This window comes from Mustela nivalis (assembly GCF_964662115.1).
Source record: "Mustela nivalis genome assembly, chromosome: 9".
Taxonomy (NCBI): domain Eukaryota; kingdom Metazoa; phylum Chordata; class Mammalia; order Carnivora; family Mustelidae; genus Mustela; species Mustela nivalis.
The window spans coordinates 51,595,021-51,614,622 of record NC_139028.1 but is presented as its reverse complement, the minus strand read 5'-3'; the positions used below and the strand labels follow the sequence as shown (position 1 = coordinate 51,614,622).

The 19,602-nt window shown below is 40.3% G+C and overlaps 1 protein-coding gene across 4 annotated transcripts in view; it reads left to right on the top strand.

Moving 5' to 3' along the window:
• CCDC81 (coiled-coil domain containing 81) overlaps positions 1–19,602 on the top strand; it is a 43,202-nt gene that overhangs the window by 18,984 nt on the left and 4,616 nt on the right. For 2 of the 4 annotated variants that reach the window (XM_082749080.1, XM_082749081.1), the window contains exons 7-14: positions 781–902; positions 4,530–4,653; positions 7,238–7,325; positions 7,756–7,902; positions 8,730–8,834; positions 11,457–11,629; positions 12,837–12,915; positions 13,153–13,373. In XM_082749080.1, the coding sequence (XP_082605206.1) occupies positions 781–902; positions 4,530–4,653; positions 7,238–7,325; positions 7,756–7,902; positions 8,730–8,834; positions 11,457–11,629; positions 12,837–12,915; positions 13,153–13,373 (1,059 nt within the window). Of the gene's footprint in view, positions 1–780; positions 903–4,529; positions 4,654–7,237; positions 7,326–7,755; positions 7,903–8,729; positions 8,835–11,456; positions 11,630–12,836; positions 12,916–13,152; positions 13,374–13,671; positions 13,827–19,602 lie in introns of those variants that run through there. The other 2 variants (XM_082749082.1, XM_082749083.1) reach the window with 2 other exon arrangements.

Genomic DNA, 19,602 nt, shown 5'->3' with positions numbered 1-19,602 from the left:
ATTAAAAAGAAATCAATGAATTCAAATAATTTTATTTTGATTGTATTTGGGAAGGCAAATCTGGCTGCCCTGCTAGGACACATTTTGGCTTAAGCACTCCAAGAAGGAAATAACTGAATTGGTTCTAGACCAGAGACTGACAGACTCTCCTGTTAATCATAGAGCCTAGTCATGGACATGAGGACTCAAATAGTCAAAACAGTTACAGACGTTGTATTTATGTGAAGTTTGGCCCCTCAGTCTACGAACTCCATACTTGAGACCACAGAGAATCTACAATTGCATATACCAACTAACAAACCCATTCCCCCACTGTGCCTCTGTAAGTCCCTCACTTTTGCCTGGGGAAGGGGTGGAGTTGTGGGGCAGAGAAAGAAAGAGGAAAGAAATGGTTATTTCCAGACATACTCTGCCTACAGGCTATGAATCTGCCCTCAAGCCATCCAACAGCCACCTTTCACTGTATCACTCCTAATGGCATCTTGGTATAGAACTAGAAAAGACAGACAAACTTAAACTGAAACTAAACCCAAAAGCTTAAATCCCACAATTTATCTGTATAAGAGCTGCTTTTGAGCCCCCAGTGTTGAGGGGGAAGGTCTTGGTCAGGCTCTCAGACTTAGACTCAAAGAGAGCCTCAGCAATTCAAAACACTTGCCCCCTTGAGGGAATTGGGCTTACTTCAGAATCAGAGAGCTAGCTGGCTTGCTTCTCAAGATTGAAAGTTCACATGGTCACCTATTCAGGTCCAGTGCAGTAAACATTGTGGCTTATTTCTAGGATTGAGCTCAAGGAGGTGGAGAACAAACCACCTATGGAGACCATTGTAGAAGAAGGTAGAAAGAATAGACAAAGGAAGTGCAAATTAAAAGACCAGCCAGACAAAGAAGAAGGAATCAGAGGTAGGCCAATGATTCTAGGCATCATTTGTCATGCTTTATTGCTTCTAGATCCAGCCATATTTCTTAGTGACTTCTGTGCCGCAGATAAAATTAGATTCATGAATAATCACTGTGTTCTTCTAACAAATACATTCTTTTATTTAGATCATGGTTTTTAAAATTATTTATTTTTATTATATAAATCCTATAATCTCTTTCATAAACATCTGAGGAAAAACTACCTATGTTTATATGATTTCTAAAAACTTATATTTCTTTATTCTAAAGATATAAGAAAGTTCTAGAACAACATTACCAAAAAATTATATAAATGTAATCGTATAATGTAGCATATATGGTAAACATCTAAATATTTCTTAATCCAAAAGAAAGTAAATTGGTTATTTTTAATAATAACAGAATATCTGCTAAATACTATGACCATGCTGATATTTTATGTATATTAATTAAATCTCATAAGTCTCAGGATTTTTTCAAGTAGAATTTTTTTTTCATGGTAGCCAGACAAGATTTATTTTAGCAATGTAGAGATCGTTTGGCATTAGGAAATGTATTTAAATTATACAGTTCATCAATAAAAGCAAATCACCCAAATCTAGATTCTGAAAAGCATTTGATAGAATTCCACATCTGGGGCGCCTGGGTGGCTCAGTGGGTTAAAGCCTCTGCCTTTGGCTCAGGTCGTGGTCTCAGGGTCCTGGGTCCTGGGATCGAGCCCCGCGTCGGGCTCTCTGCTCGGCAGGCAGCCTTCTCCCCCTGTCTCTCTCTGCCTGCCTCTCTGACTACTTGGGATCTCTCTGTCTGTCAAATAAATAAATAACAAAAATCTTCAGAAAAAAAAAATCCACATCTGTTTCTGTTTTTTTTTTTAACTTTTAAAATTATAGAAAGTAGGATAATTTCTCTTTTAAAAAATACTATTATTAAAAATGTTTTTGTTATTAACATATAATGTATTATTTGTTTCATAGGTACTGTGATTCCTCAGTCTTACACAATTCACAGTGCTCACCACAACACATACCCTCCCCAGTGGACATCACCCAGTCACTGCATCCCTCCCACCTCCCTCCACTCCATCTAACAAGTATCTTCTATTCCTGGAATCTTATATCTCATCTTGACCAATTTCTGACGCTCAGGCTTTTAGATTATGATCTCTTTGTTGGTTCCCCATTACTTAAAGAGGCCAAAACTCAGATGCCTATGGGGTCCAGGCAGATAATAAACACATGAAGTGTGTTCCATGTAACACAATAGGGTGATACATTAGCATAAATAATAATTTTATAAATAGAGAATGATAATTTTGCATCTTTGATTGCCGCTTCCAGTCGGCGACGAGAGAATTAGGCACAAACAAGTCAGAGGCAAAAGACTGGGAGCAGTGGACAAAAGTCGAAAAGGACTGCTGCCTCGAGCAACTCCACAGTCTCACTTTTATGGGACAGAAACAATAGCCAACAGAAGGATTGATGAAGGTCAAACGTTAATCCCGTCTTGCAGACAAGCAAGAAGGAGGATAAAGTTTATAGTTAACCAAGCACATTCAAAGGACTCATCTAACTAACAACGAGCACTTCTGGGAAGAGAAAGGAGCGATCATGAAAAAGGGAAGCAGGCGGTTTTTGTTCCACCCTGACCTTGACCGGGCGTTCCCGGGTGCTCGGCTTCCCTGAAGCAGGTGGCGTTCGCCCTGGGCGGGCCGGGCGTTCCCAGCTGCGGGGCTTCTGTGAAGGGGCGACATTCCGCCCTGAGTGAGCGGGGCATCCCCAGCTGCTCAGCTTCACAGTCGTACATCGTCCTTCTCCCCAAAGACCTGTTGTCAGTATATGTATTTCTTAAGGCCATATCTAAATGTGCTTGGCAACTAGTAAAATCCTCCAGGGGTTACAGTTTAAGTAACAAATTGTTCCGAGGGGCAGCAGCATTTGATATTTGACTTAATAGAAGATAGCTGGATTTTTATATCTATGTCTTTACCTAATCTGTTATGATGTGTTGTTTGGTTGAAGCATATGAAGAAAATCCTAGGACTTCAAAGACTTTGAAAGGGTCCTAGAGATCCTTAGGGGTTTCTGTACTACTCTCAGAAGACTTCCTCTGGAGGACTGTTGCTCTCTGGGCAACACACTAATTGACACTGAAGCAAAAAAATGTGGGCCAAACAAATCATATCAGTGGGTGAACACTGGTTTGTGGATCTTAGTTTTGCAACGTGATGTCTACGTGATTACATGTAAGCTTTTAGCCTAATATTCCCATGCTTTTGTGTTTTTAGCCTCATCTGTCACTGTTCCTCATAGACTTCTTCTCTGAGCAAAACTGTCCATATTCTAACATGTCTTGCCCTTCCCTGCCTTCATGCTTTTGCTTATGCTTTTTCTCCTGACTACAATGTCCTTCCCTTTCTTAGAGTCTCTCCCAATCCTCCTTACCTCTCCGCGTCCTTTCTACATCTCACTCCTCTCATCACTGGACTCTGAAGTGTCTTCTGTCTTCTCTGAACATGGCAGACCCTTGAAGATGGCACCATCATTTGGGATTTAGACATTTTTTCTTCATTGTCCTGAGTTGTTATTTATGCAATGTATGTAAAGAACTTAGCATTGTTGACACGTAATAAGATCTCAACAAATGAGAGCTCTCATGTTTTTTCTTTTTCTCCTATTTTTCTACACAGCTATTGATCTCCCCCTATTTAATGAGCGTGTTAAATCCAGATTAACCCATCATATGTTGAAAGTATCATATGAATACACATAACCTACTGAATAGTATAGCTAGCCTATCTTAAATGTGCCATCTAGCCTACATTAGCCTACAGGTGGGCAAAATCATCCAACACAAAGCCTATTTTATAAAGTATTAAATATCTTGTGTGATTTATTGACCACTGAAAGTGAAAAACAGACTGGTTGTCTGGGTACAGAATAGTTGTAAATGCACTGCTTGCTTGCTCCTGTTATTGTGTGGCTGACTGGCAGATGCATCTTGCTGCTCTGCCCAGCATCCCAAGGGAGTACTCTGCCACATATCCCTAGATATGTGAAGATCACACTTCAAAATTCAAAGTACAATTTCTATTGGATGCATATTGTTTTTGCACCAACATAAAGTCAAAAATTCACAAGTCGAACCATTTTTTTTTTAAAGATTTTAATTTATTTGACAGAGAGAGAGAGAGAGTGGGAGACGGAACCCAAGCAGGGGGAGTGGGAGAGGGAGAAGCAGACTTCCCCCTGAGCAGGGAGCCTGATGCAGGGCTCGATGCAGGGCTTGACTGGGATCATGACCCGAGCTGAAGGCAGACGCTTAACGACTGAGCCACCCAGGCGCCCCAAGCAGAACCATCATTAAGGGAACTGTCTATACATCTACTGAAAGATCTTTAAGGGCCAAGACTTGCCTCTTTGCACTTTCTAAAGTGACCAGCCAGCTTTGCACATAAGAAGTACACAGCAAAAAAATTTGTTTGAACTACACTGGGCAAGGGACAATAATTTAAGATAAGAAATGTTTCTTGATAAAAATTTTTCCTAGTAAAATAATTGGTTTTAAGAATCAGTTAGGTATAAAACTACCCATTTAAGTTTGGAAGGAAACTTGGTTTCATTCATTCTACAGAGATCTTATCACCCAAGAGACTTCGGGATAAACAAGCCATATCCCCTCCCAAAATGACAAGCGCCACCTTGCCGAACAAGTTAGAGCGCAATGGGAGTGGCGGGAAGATTATGAACCCTGAAAGGTAATGCGTTGGTATTTTATCTGTTATATGTTACTAGATGTATTTTTGAGTTCTATCTTGATGCAGGGCATTAAAATGAATGTGCATTCATTCCTTCATCCAGGATCCTTGAGTACATTCTACCTGCTAGGTGATTGAGATAACAGATACAGTCAGGGCTTACCATCCAGTGGGGAACCCAGACATACCTAGAATAATTAGTTGATTCAGTAGGATACTTGCTATAACAGAGGTGGAAACAAAATAGCACAGAGGAGGAAACATCTAAATCTCTTTGTGGATTTACAAATACTTCCCTTTTCTTTTTCTTTTTAAAAATTTTTATTTATTTATTTGTTAGAGAGTGAGAGAGCAAGAGAGAGACAGAGAGAGCTCACGAGCAGGGGGAGCAGAGGGAGAGGGAGAAGCAGACTTCCCACTGAGCAGGGAGCTTGATGTCGGGCTCGATTCCAGGACCCTGGGATCGTGACCTGAGTTGGAGGGAGGTGGTTAATGGACTGAGCCACCCAGGCCTCCCCCTGTTGTTTCCTGTTCTTGGATATTACAATATGACACAGTTTCATATTTAGATAAAATTGGAAAGCAGCTTTGCTAAACATGGTTGGCACTTAATAAATGTTCTTTGAATCAATGGATGTATTACAAATCATCATGGCCATGTCTTCTAACAATTTTACATCAAAAGAGTTCTATATTTTTTTCCTCTTTGAGGAGGACACTTTTTAAGATCTCCAATCAGTCAACTGTATGCAAGTATTTATTGAGCATCTACTATGTACCTTGCACTGTGCTGTCAACTTTGAATTTATTAATGTGTCACAATGTATCAGCTATCATATGTATGATATATGCACTTGCTTGGATACTAAGGTCATGTTCAAAACATTAGGCACACTTGGTTTTATTTTTTTTTTTTAAGATTTTGTTTATTTATTTGACAGACAGAGATCACAAGTAGGCAGAGAGGCAGGCAAAGAGAGAGAGAGGGAAGCAGACTCCCCGCCGAGCAGAGAGCCCTATGCAGGGCTCCATCCCAGGACCCTGAGATCTGAGCTGAAGGCAGACACTTAACCCACTGAGCCACCCAGGCACCCCAGCAAACTTGTTTTAAATAATCTCACTGTTATGAAAGAGAATTGAGAATTAAGTGTCTTGTTCTTTGGAATTTAGTTCAATCCAACAGACACTGAGCACCACTGCATGCCCAACATTATTCTAGATACTGAAGATACAGAGCCACACAACATATAAAAGACCATATAAACTTGCTTTCATAAAAGAGTCTTTTAGGGAGACTGATGCCGAAGAAGTAATACTCATGACAAAGACAACAGAAGAAAGTATGGAAGCTGCAAAGAGGAGGGAGAGTAATTAATTGTTAGGGATTATTAATAAAGGCTTCCTATTGGTGTGGGCCAAAAAATGGTTTTTGTGCTGATCATTAAAGTAATATCTATAATAAAGTAATATCTGATCAATAAAGTAATATCTGATCATTAAAGTAAAAAAAATGAGAAGAGCAAAAGATACAAAAAATCAGTCATAACCCCATAAGTAGATGAAACTTTCTGCTAATATTGTGGTATATATTCTTCATTTTAATGCGTATACAATATATACATATATTTATACTTGAAACCTGTACACATTTTAAGTACAACTGAGATCATATCATATGAAGCTTTGTTTACCACAATAAGTGGTAAACATTTCCCCATGGCTTTAAATATCTCAGGATATAAACAAATAATTGCATATCATTTCAGTGATTTAACCTTTTGTTTGACCAGTCTGCTTTTGTATATTCCGATGATATTTAGTTTTTAAAATATTATAAATAATATTGGGATAATATAACTACACAGAAGTCTCTGCACACATTTGAATATCCTATAGGATAAAAACTTTAACCTAAAATTTTTGAGATAAGAGATGGGCCCATTTTTCATTGTCTTTGATACATGTTAGCAATTATTTTCAGGAAGGTTGTATCAAATTATCTTCCCAGGAGCAGAAATATCTGATTATTGTTACTCTCTCACCTTATTCAAATGCCGTCTTGGTGGAGCATCCCTGGGGATTCTGCTTATGGTTTAATACATTCTGTCCCTCCAGCACTGCAAGGCATTTATCACCATCATGCGTACTATTGAATTCATTCATTCATCTTGTTTACCAACTGGCTGTCAGTTCCTATCAGAAGGTCAATTCCATTAGGCCCAGGATTTCTCTTTCTTTTGTTGTTCACTGCACTTCCCATGCCTAATACAGTGCATATAATAAGCACAATTCATTTTATAGAGTGAATAAATTTTATCCCAGTTTCACAGAATTGGTAACTGAGGCTTTGCAAGGTGACTCAGCCTGCCTAATGGCATCAGCTTATAAGCAAAAAAGTGGGATTCAAACCCAAGTTTGTTTGCTATGACGCATGGGTTCTTAACCTCTATGCATAGAGATTCTCTGCAAAAAAAAAAAAAAAAAAGGTATTTTTATTTCTTCTATATTTATACTTGCCTCTAAAATTGTCATGGCTCATGTCAGACTGCTTTAAACATTAATTAGTGTTGCACTGTTTTTATAGTTTGTCATCTCCAGGTTGTTTGAAAAGTGAAATGAAGCCTAAACTTTCTCCAGTCCCCACCTGCCAGGATCATATTAAGGCAGGACAGGTACTGTGTTTTCAAACCAACAAAAAAAATCCAATCAGAATCTTTCTCACTTCTGTTTCTCAATGAGAATTATGGGAATTGCTCTTTTTTTCCATGTATGGATTTAGCTCATGTACTCAGCACTCCAAATTGGACTTTAATAAATCTTTCTACTAGTCAAAATCTACTAGGGTTAACAGAAGTAGGGTTGGGATATCTCTTTCTAATTTTGCGTTGCTATAAATGCTTCTGATCAAATGAGAGTTCAGTATGTCCTCTTGGGTATTTTGGGGGCCCTCTCTACAAATCTCAATTTATTAATTGTCATTAATACATCCTTTTATGAAGTATGTTGCTTGACGTACTCAATCTTTGGAGAGCTTATGAAGGGATTGTGAAGGCAAAAAAGCAAAAAGCAAGAATTAATATGTCTTCAAACCTGGTATTGTAGGAGATGTGTTATGTGTGTTTGCAACGAGCGCAGCGTAATTCCCCATTGTGCTACAGTGAGGAAAGGAAGAGGAGAGAGATAGAAGATGAGCGACTCATTCAGCAGTATCAAATCCTGAAGGATCAAGAGGCTCTCTTAAAACAGCAGGTAGTTCAACACCTTGATTAAAGAGTGCTTAACATGGGACAGTAGAACATGATTATAAAGTGCCATTTAAAATGCTCCGTTAGGTGCTTGGATGGCTCAGTTGGTTGGGTGTCTGACTCTTGATTTCTGCTCAGGGCTTGATCTCAGGGTTGTGGGCTCAAGCCCCATATTGGGCTCCAAGCTGGGCATAGGGCCTACTTAAAAAAAAAAAAATCCCCCCAAACCAACTTAAATATGTCTGTTCTGTAACATATTTGATCATTTACTTACTGCGGGATTAAAACGTAGGTTGTATCCAGTTTTCACTAATAACGAGCAACACTGGGATGAACACCCAAGCAGCTGAATGTTTGCACCTGTTGCTGATTTCTCCCTCTCCCCCACCCCCAAGGATTGAATTTTAAAGGTAGAATTCCTGGATTGATATGGTTTAAATTGTGATTTCTAATAAGACATAATCAAAGCTTTTCCCTTCAAAATCATGGCCTACCTAAGCAAGGAAAGAGAGAATAGCATGTTCACATTTGCACTATCCAGATTTCTGAGGTCTCCAATAATTGACCCTACTACTGCTTCTTGCATTTGTGGTATCAGGTAACTACTTACGAAATCTTCCATTCCCTCTTATGATTCCCATAGAGGTGATGCCTAAAGCTCCAAAACAGGAAATAAAAAAAAACCTTCCCCAACCTACTTTTATAGATCTAAGAAGACATCAGAAAGTGCCTTGCCTCCAAAAGGCAAGTTCTATCTTGGTTAGATAATTATAATGTAATAGAATTAAAATTTTAAAGGCTCTATGTCAATATGTGACTTTTTTCTCAAAGATGAGAAGTCTGGCTAATAGAGAACAAAATCAGAAAAATGCTGCCTACAACCTTGGAGTTGCTGAAGCTATAAGAATCCACAAGAATGAGAAACCTGAATTTTATGTGAGTGTTTCCAAAATTTCTGTTGCCAAGACCTGCCCCATCCAGGAGTGTTTGGATCTATTCTCTGTGCTGCAGGCTGTACCATTGTGTAGGTGGCCGAGGTGAAAAGTGGGTTGTGCAAGTTTGTAGCCTTGTTCTGGGTCAGGAGTTGTCCAGTGTCTGTGTCCAGACTCTTCACATCTGCAGTACAGTCTCTGTTCGATACTATGGTACTTGTTAATGATAGTAATTCTCAGCTAAGCCCTGGGACGGGTGGTGGGGGGCAGTGTACTACAGTAATGCCCCAGGAGCTGTGGATCTGGAGAGCCAGTATGACCTGGAAGCTTGCTGGAAATGCAGAGTTGAGGAGCCCCATCCCTCCAGAGTGGGACTCTACATTTGAATAAGATCCTCCTGCGATTTGTAGGTGCAAGTTAAGTTTGAACAACCCAGCTCTTCTGTGGAGGTGAGCCACCTACCTCACCACTGATTTCATGTTATCATTAACTGTGCACCTACCTTTATTTTGCTGAATCTTTCTCCCTTCACACCACTGTCTAGGTGGTCTGACACACGGGACATAACTCTAATAAAATACCTTTTCTTTATTCAACACCAAACATTTATTGGACTCCGTGCTCATGGCTAGGAATACAAAGAGGAATAAGACAAGGTCCCTCCTGGAAGAGGTCTCAGGTTACTGGAGGAGACAGGTTTGAAGTGCTAAGAGTGTGGTATCATAAATGCTATGATATATCTTTGAACAGGGCAGCATGTGAGCAAAGAGTCACTTGACCCAGACCAGAAATGTGCGGGACTTCCTTGTATAAAGGAGTTGGGTAAAGCAGGGGATGGTGGGAGAACCTTCCAGGGAGGGATAGCAGGGAGGGAGGAAGAAGACATGATACTTTTGAGATTCAAGCCTGATTCTTTTCTCTTCTTACATATAAGTTCCAGATTACGATTATTGCTGCCTACTTTGTTAGTAGGCATCCTACTGCCTACTTTGCCTACAAAGATACATCCTCTTTGATGTATCTGCACACATCTTAAAAAGACCAAACCAGAATTTATTTATTTATTTATGTTTAAAACATTTTAAAATTTAGATTCAATTAATTAACATATAATGTATTATTGGTTTCAGAGGTACAGGCTTGTAATTCATCAGACTTATATAATGCCCAATGCTTATTACATCACATGCCCTCCTTAATGTCCATCATCCAAGTTACCCCATCCCTCCACGCTCCTCCCCAAATCAGAACTTTTTAAAAATTTTTTTTTAAAGATTTTTTATTTATTTATTTGACAGAGAGAGATGACAAGCAGGCAGAGAGGCAGGCAGAGAGAGGGGAGGAAGCAGGCTCCCTGCTGAGCAGAGAGCCTGATGCGGGGCTTGATCCCAGGACCCTGGGATCATGGCCTGAGCCGAAGGCAGCGGCTTAACCCACTGAGCCCCCCAAAATCAGAACTTTTGATCCCTCTCCTCACCTGTCCTTCTCTTTGCCTCCCCATTTCAGTGAGGGGCATCACCTGGCAGACAGTTGCACAAAGCCCAAACCAAGGAGTGATCCCAGATTGCTGCTCCCCTGTCCCCATCCAGCCATCCTCAAGCACAGTTGCCTTTACTGCCCAAATGCATCCCATGTCTTCACATCCCTTCATCTCCAGGGTTACCAGCGCATCCTAGTACAAGCCACATTATAAGGCTCAGCTTCTGAAACACTTCCCTGGTTAGGTTTGCTGCTGGCCTTCTTCCCCTTTACAATCTATTCTCCACACTGCAGTCAAATGATCTTTTAAAACTTAACCCAAACATAACATTCTCCTGTTTAAAACGTCTAACAGTCTCCCGGTGAGTTAAAACAAAATCTAAACTCTTTACCTTGACCTATCGGGTCCCTATGGCCCTGCCGTCCTCCTTGAGCTCTCCTACTTCTTCCTCTTGCTCACTGTGCTTCAGCCATGTAGACCTTCCTTCTGCTCATTAAACATGCCTAACTCATTTTCATCTAGGGCCTTTGCACTTGCTGTTCTTTCAGTATGGGACACAGGTCACCTGATATTTGCAGTGGAGGTGTTCAGCCAACTTTACTGAAAGGACTTCTCTAATAACCAACTGCTTTAGCCCTGTTTCCACCCACTTGCTATGATAAAGGCTTCCTAGCACTTAATCCCTACCTTAAATGATGATATATTGTTCACTTGTTCCCTATCTCCTGTAACGGAAGGCAGACTCCATGCACCAGGCTCTCTGTCGATCTCCGTCAGTGTCTACAATGGCCAGGCCCAGAGCGGGTATTCAGTTCTCCCTCTCCCACATCTGCTCGGTCCTTGCTCATGCTTTTGCTCTCACTCAGACCTTCTTTCCACCTGTGTGCTGTGCGAGCTCAGGACCTCCTCCATGATATCCTGTTTCATTTCTCTCTCTGGTATGGGGTTTCGTCAGTTCTGCTCAGGTTCGTCCTTGAGCACACTCCCATTGTTCTGTGGGTTGTCTCAACACTAGCTGGTCAGTGTGTCGAGGACTGGGCAAATACTGTAAATTAATAATTGACTTTAGTCTTCTGCATTACTACCTTTATTCTTTGTTGATTTTTGGTATTTTAGAGTAAATGCATTGCTTCTCTTTCATTCCAGAAATCTTTCCTCTTTGATAAACGGCCACTCAGTCCTGAGATTAATGCTCTAAAACAAGAAGAATATTCCCAAAATCTCCTGAAACAAATGGATAACAGACGAGAAAAAGAAATAAAGCAAAGACAAAACAGAGAGTTAATGGAGCGCCTAGAACAAGTACAACTCACAGAGGAGTGAGTCTAACTGACAGGCCCTGAAAAACGGGTTCAGAATTTTCCTGTGAAGCTTATTTCCATATGGGATTGAATCAGCCTCGGTAGTTTCATTAGCATAGCTCTAACCGACTGTGCAAACCAACCCAGCTAGCAGCCAGCGTGACATTTCTTTAGAAAAAACGAAAAGGCTGTCATTATTATAATGACCATTAGAGTAAGGATTAGCAATCTGTAATTCGAGATAGAGGATCCTTTTGTATTGTGTTGTGATCACTGATACTGGCAGGTGGAGGAAGGGACTTGTCTTGAAAAAGCAGCACACCCAGCTACTCCCCACTGATCTCAAGGCAAGCTGGTGTTTTGTTGGAAGTAGAGGTGTCTCTACTTTTGGTGTACGTAGGGGTAGGATGAAGTAGTAAGGGTAGGCGTGTGTGGGGGATGTAAGCAGGGTAAAACCAGGCATATGTAAGAAATGCTTCCCCTCTGCTTGTACCCACAGCTCCTTGGTTGACATCATCTCTTTTTCAGTCCAAACTTGGGGGAATATTAGTCCCAATTACAAATTTTCAGGAATGAGAATCTGATTGATTGGTCTTGCTTAGGTCACCTGAGGCCTGGGATAGGGTCAGAGTTGCCTAAGGGGGTCCTGTTTCTATAACTGTGGTCAGGAGAGCAATTAAAGAGGTTACTGTAGTGGGAAAGAGACTCTTAAAGAGCACACTGGTTTTTATGACCAAAGATTTACTTTTCTATAAAATGTATATGTTCCATTATACTCACTTTATGGATCATGTGGGTTCTCTGTGGGTTGCCTGTAACAGAATCATAATTTATAACAGGAAAGATCACTTTTCTTAAAAAGGAATCATATGGTGAATCATTTTATAGAGTGAATAGACGCTTCCTGCTTTCCTATCTAGGTTTTTGTTCTAAAGCATGGTGGGTGGAGGGCTACCTGTTTCAGGGGTAGTGGGTTTGGACAGAATGGTCAATCCCCTGCTTACATCTGTCCTGTCTGTCCTGTATTCAACACACTTTCCACTAGCCTTTGGATCTGTTCCTCCTTTCTTCATTAAAATGAAAGCTCTAGGCAGAAATACCACTTTTTATATACCAGTCTCTCACTCCTATTGATACTTAGGAAACAGGTTTTAGTGCTGCTAGTCTCTATGACCAGAGACAGTAACACACTGTGCACCCCGCTTCTCTTACTCCTAACTGCCAGACTCGCTGCACAAAGAGCCCAGTATATAAAAGATAAGATGGAAGAAACACAGTGTTACAAGAGAGCTTTGGATGCGCAGGTAAGGGGACAACTGTTATCTTAAAAATTATGCTGTGCTTCAAGTAGCATTCTAAAAATCTGTATAAGAGCTCTCATGTGATGAGTAGCCTTATATGTTACCCATTTTGTGGTTTGGGGGGCCCTCGTTCCTTCCTCTAAGTGGGGGGGGGGTGGTATTTTACTGTGCTGAGGTGTTGTGCGTACGGTTTATTGCCTGGTAGAATTCTGGTCTGCACGATGTGTGTCCCTGTTTCAGATAAAGAACAAACCCCTGCAACTTCCCATGTTTGAGCCAGACTCTAGTGAGCCCATCTTTGGTAAGGATGAGGGTGAGCTGATGGTGGAAAAGCAAAAGCAAGAACAGAATTACATGAAGCACCAGCTGGAGGCCGCTGCCAGCCACAGGAGGAGAACCATCCTGCAGCAGCTGGTGGAACAGAAGCGGGATTTGCAGATGCTTCGGAGGACACAGAGAGAGTGAGAGAGCCCAGATCTTCCTCCTTCCCCCCCTTCTCCTGCTCCCCTTTCCATCTTCCTGTTCTTTCTCTCTCTCTCTCTCTCCCTCCTACAACAGCAAGAAGCAAAAATAATAGTGAACACACAGAGGAGTGACTGTGTGCAAAATATTGTTCTGAGCTTATCAAATCCTTCACCTTGGTTTGTCCTTACAATTCACCCCATGAAGAAAAGTCATTGATTAGAAAACCCAACCAACCAGACCCGATCCTCCTCCTCCCTCCAGTTAACGCTCCATGTTTTTCCCTTCCCTTTGCAGTACAGCTTCTTAAAAGAGTTGTCCAGGTCAGCACGATCCATTGGAAATACAATGTGAGCGACAAACGTGCTGCTGTGCTCAACTAGACACCCACCTGAAACTGGGGCTCTTTCTCAGCCTCCAATAAAGCCCCTTCCTTCAAAGAACTGTTGATGTAGTGAGCTGTACTTAGGGCGGGCGAGGTATGGTGAAGGTGGCAGGGTGGGCAAGGCAGGACTTGATGCCCTATCAGTGAAAATATATGAAAATTCAACCATCAGACACCCAGTTTCTTTTTTTCTTTCCTTTTGATTTGATGAGTCTATACATTTTACTATGCTCACCAGAAGAGTAGCGACCATCTGTCCTGGTAAATTGCTCTTAACGATGTCATGCTGTGCCTTTTATTGCCTTATTCATTCCATAACTAGAAGCCTATAAGTCCCACTCCCCTTCACCCATTTTGCCTGACCCTCCATGCCCCTCCTTTTTGTCAGGCTTCCAGTTTGTTCTCTATTGAGTCTGCTTTTTGTTTGTTTATTCATATTTTTTACAGTCATATGGTATTTGTCTTTCTCAGTCTGACTTGTTATTTCACTTAGCATGAAACCCTTTAGGTCCATCCATGTTGTCTCAAATGGCATGAATTCATCCTTTTTAATAGCAGTATAATATTCCATGATGTGTGTGTGTGTGTGTGTGTGTATGGATGGATGGATGGATAGACAGATAGATAGATACCACATTTTTCCTACCCATTTGTCTATTGATAGATACTTAGGTTGCTTCCATATCTTGGCTACTGTAAACAATGTTGCAGTAAATGTTGGGGTACAGGTATCTTTTTGCATTAGTGTTTTCATTTTCTTTGGGTAAATACCCAAAGGTAGAATTACTAGATCATATGGTAGTTCTATTTTTAATTTTTTGTGGAACCTCCATACTGTTTTCACAGTGCTTGCACAAATTTATATTCCAACCAATACTCCATGAGGGTTCCTTTTTATCCACATCCTTGCCAACACTTGTTTCTTGTCATTTTGATTTTAGTTATTCTAATTGGTGTAAAGTGATATCTCATTGTAGTTTTGATTTGCATTTCTCTGATGATGAGTGGTGTTAAACTCTGCCATTTCCAAGCTGTATGACCTGGGCCAAAATACATGTGGGGTCTTTGAGCCCTCTTTTCCTACCTATCCTCTACTGTGAGAAAAACATGAGAGTACGTATTTGAGAACATTTTTGGAAACTGCAGAGGTCTGAACAAATATGAACTGTGGTGTTGGTTATCTCTCTTGTTGAAGCTCTGGTCACAGACCCCCCCCCCCCTTTTCTGTATGGGTCAGATCCTTGTCTTCCATTTCTATATCCTTCATGTGGTATCCCAGATTCTCTCACTTATCTCTCTCTCTCTCTCTTTTTAAGATGTTATTTATTTATTTGACAGAGAGATAGAGCCAGAAAGCATAAGTGAGGGGCTGGAGGGGGGGATGGCAGAGAGAGAAGGAGAAGCAGGCAGAGGCCAATGCGGGGCTCGATCTCAGGACTCTGGGATCATGACCTGAGCTGAAGGCAGACACTGAACCAGTTAAGCCACCCAGGAGCCCCCTCACTCAACTCTTTTCCAACTTCCCTGTCTCTCGTTCATCTCAAGATGTCATCTTAAAGCCTCCTGTGGCAAGTAAAGGGTCACTTTCAGAGGAGATAATTTAGTCAGTGTGATCTAAACAGGCCTGCTAAAGTATTCTTTTTTTTTTTTCTTAAAGATTTTATTTATTCATTTGACAGATCACAAGTAGGCAGAGAGGCAGGCAGAGAGAGAGGGAAGCGGCTCCCCACCAATCAGAGAGCCCTATCTGGGGCTCGATCCCAGGACCCTGAGATCATGACCTGAGCCGAAGGCACAGGCTTAACCCACTGAGCCACCCAGGTGCTCCTACAGTATTCTTTTTCTTTAAACTTTTCTGCTTTTGTTTATAAAAAATAGAACAATTCATGTTCATTAAAATAAGTCAACTGGTATAATAAAACAAGGTTAATAGTCTCCCCCAGCCTTCTATATTTTTTCCTACTCTTTACAAATATCTTCACACAATACCCACATATATATTTTCCTTCTACTTTTGTAAATGAAAATTTCCTTTTACTTTTGTAAATGAAAAGACCTATGAGATCGTATACATTACTCTGCAGCCCAACTTTTCTTTAACCTAATAATGCATTATTAATTTATAGTTAGGTCAGTACACAGAAGCAAAATTAATTCATTCTTTATTGGCAGCATAACATCTATAACATGGATTACTATAATTTAATCATAATAAAATTTAATTAATTTAATTATTGTAATTTAACTTTTACACTATTGATGAAAATTCACTCGGCTTCCAGCTGGTTTGCTATTACAACAACTTTTGCATTAAACATTTTAAATATATATCTTTATATTGGTTCTTTTGTTTCTGTTGGATAAAATCCTAAAAGCGGAGCTGCTGGATCAACTGTATGGCACATTTTAAATATTACCAGATACCAGCAGTTTGCTTTCTAAAAAGGTAAGGCGAGTTCGCTCCACCAGTCTTGTGAGAATCCTCGTGGTCTCCCCTGTGGCCCAGTTCATTTTCTCACTTGCTTGGCATCTAAATTAAACTGACTTTTAAAATTCTCCCTTTACAAAGAATATAATAGTAGCCAAAAAGCATATGCAAAGATGCTCAACTTCCCTAATCACTAAGGGAAAGAACATCAAAACCACGGTGAGGTAGCTGCTCCTTAACAAATGATCTCTGCACTCTGAAACGTGCACAGGTGAGCCTTCTTCGGCGGCCAGATGCCCTCCTTTGTCCTGTTTGGAATAGACACCATTTAGCATTTAATTAGATTTTTGCCTCTATAAGGCAGGAAGTAGTTCATGTTTCCTTGATTCTTTGCTTATCTGAACCGGAGAGAGAGGGATTCTCCACTCCAGTGAATAAAGGCACCCCAGTAGGATGGCAAGATTGCAAATGTAGCTGTGGTTGTATCATGCAATTTAATAACTTGATTCCGATCACATATCTATCCTGGAGAGCCAAGTCTATGGCAGCTGAATGAAGTAAGCAGTTAGCAAACTGTTCACTCTCCCTTTGCAACTCATTCATGCAGATGTAGGAAAATATCTTTTACTGTTTAAGATGTATATATCCCTGTAACGTAGACGAATAAGATGGCTATCTTTTCTTCCCCCTAGGGCTTTATGAAAAGAAAACATACATTTGCGAACAGTGTCATAAGGTTTCACAAGTGCAAAGATGAAATGTGCTCTCATTTATCTTGTATTATAATACTGTGCTTTGATTCTTTGTGAAATGTCCAAATCAAGAATAATTATAGATTTCTCTTTTTCTTTTTTTTTTTTTTAAAGATTTTATTTATTAGAGAGAGAGAGTACAAGCAGGGGGAGCAACAGGCAGAGAGAGAAGCAGGCTCCCCACTGAGCAAGCAGCCCAATGCAGGACTCAATACCAGGAACTCTGGGATCATGACCTGAGCTAAAGGCAGATGCTTAACCGACTGAGCCACCAAGGTGTCCCTAATTATAGATTTTTTCTTATATCACACGCACCGTGAAACATTTAACAAGTACTTCTTTTAGACTATTCAAAAGATTAGAAAGGAAGAAAACTGTCTGTTTACTGGTAGACAAAACCATTAAGATGCTATTATGTTATAAAAGGGAAAGAGAAAGAAAACCAAAACCAAAACTAAACAAATGAAAGAAAACACAGAGAGAAAGATACTATCTCCTACTTGTTAGGATGACTACTATAAAAAACCCAGAAAATAATAGGTGTTGGCGAGGATGTAGAGAAATAGAAACCCTGTGCGCTGTTGGTGGTAATGTAAAATGGTACAGCCACTCTGGAAAACAGCATGGCAGTTCGTCAAAAAATTAAAAATAGAATTACCATATGATTCACTAATTCCACTTCTATGTATCCAAAAGATTTGAAGCAGGATTTCTTCAAACTAAAGTTTTTATTTTATTTTTAAAATTTTCATTCCAATGTAGTTAACATTCAGAGTTATATTAGTTTCAGGTGTACCATGTAGTAATTCATAATTCAATGCCTCTCTGCATTACTCAATGCTTATCAAGATAATCCCCTTTACCAACTTCACCCATCTCCCATCTTACCCTGCCACCGTCACCATCTGTATGTTCTTTATAGCTAAGAGTCTGTTCTTTGTTTTTGTTTTTGGTTTGGATTTTTTTTTTTTTTTTTGGCTTGTCTATTGTTTTTTGCTCCTTTGTTCATTTGTTTTCCTTTTTCTTTTCTTTTTTTTTTTTTAAGATTTATTTATTTATTTGACAGAGAGAGATCACAAGTAGGGAGAGAGGCAGAAAGAGAGAGATGGGGAAGCAGGCTCCCTGCTGAGCAGAAAGCCCGACTCCATCCCAGGACCCTGAGACCATGACCTGAGCCAAAGGCAGAGGCCCAACCCACTGAGCCACCCACACACCCATTTGTTTTGTTTTCTTAAATTCCGCATATGAGTGAAATCATCTGGTATTTGTCTTTCTCTGTCTGAGTTATTTTGTTTAGCATAATACTCTCTAGACCCATCCATGTTGTTGGAAATGGCATGATTTCATTCTTTTTTATGGCTGAATAATATCCATTGTGGGTGTGTGTATATATACACCTATATACACCACATCTTCTTCTTTTTTTTTTTTTTAAGATTTTATTTATTTATTTGACAGACAGAGATCACAAGTAGGCAGAGAGGCAGGCAGAGAGACAGGAGGAAGCAGGCTCCCTGCTGAGCAGAGAGCACGATGCGGGGCTCGATCCCAGGACCCTGGGATCATGACCTGAGCCGAAGGCAGAGGCTTTAACCCACTGAGCCACCCAGGCACCACCTACACCACATCTTCTTTATCCATTCATCAATAGACACTTGGGGTGTTTTCATAAATGGCTATAGTAATAACATTGCAGTAAATACAGGGATGCATATACCCCTTCAAAGTAGTGTTGTTTTTTACCCCCCTTTGGGTAAATACCCAGTAATGTGATTACTTGGATTGTAAGGTAGTTCTATTTTTAATTTTTTTTTCTTTAGCTTTATTTTTTTAATTTTTTATTTTTTATAAACATATATTTTTATGTTTATCCCCAGGGGTACAGGTCTGTGAATCGCCAGGTTTACACACTTCACAGCACTCACCAAAGCACATACCCTCCCCAATGTCCATAACCCAACCCCCCTTCTCCTAACCCCCCCCTCCCCCCAGCAACCCTCAGTTTGTTTTGTGAGATTAAGAGTCACTTATGGTTTGTCTCCCTCCCAATCCTATCTTGTTTCATTTATTCTTCTCCTACCCACTTAAGCCCCCATGTTGCATCACCACTTCCTCATATCAGGGAGATCATATGATAGTTGTCTTTCCTGCTTGACTTATTTCGCTAAGCATGATACACTCTAGTTCCATCCATGTTGTCGCAAATGGCAAGATTTCATTTCTTTTGATGGCTGCATAGTATTCCGTTGTGTATATATACCACATCTTCTTTATCCATTCATCTGTTGATGGACATCTAGGTTCTTTTCATAGTTTGGCTATTGTGGATATTGCTTTGAGGAACCTTCATATTGTTTTCCACAGTGGCTGCACCAGTTTGCATTCCCACCAATGGTGCCCAAGGGTTCCTTTTTATCCACATCCCCGCCAGCATTTGTTGTTTCCTGTGTTTTTGATTTTAGCCATTCTGACAGGTGTGAGGTGATACCTCATTGTGGTTTTTGATTTGAATTTCCCTGATTATGAGTGATACTGAGCATCTTTTAATGTCTGTTAGCCATCTGTAGATCTTCTTTGGAGAAATGTCTGTTCATATCTTCTGCCCATTTTTTTTACTTGGTGGTTTTTTTTTTTTTTTTTTTAGTGTTGAGTTGTTTAAGTTC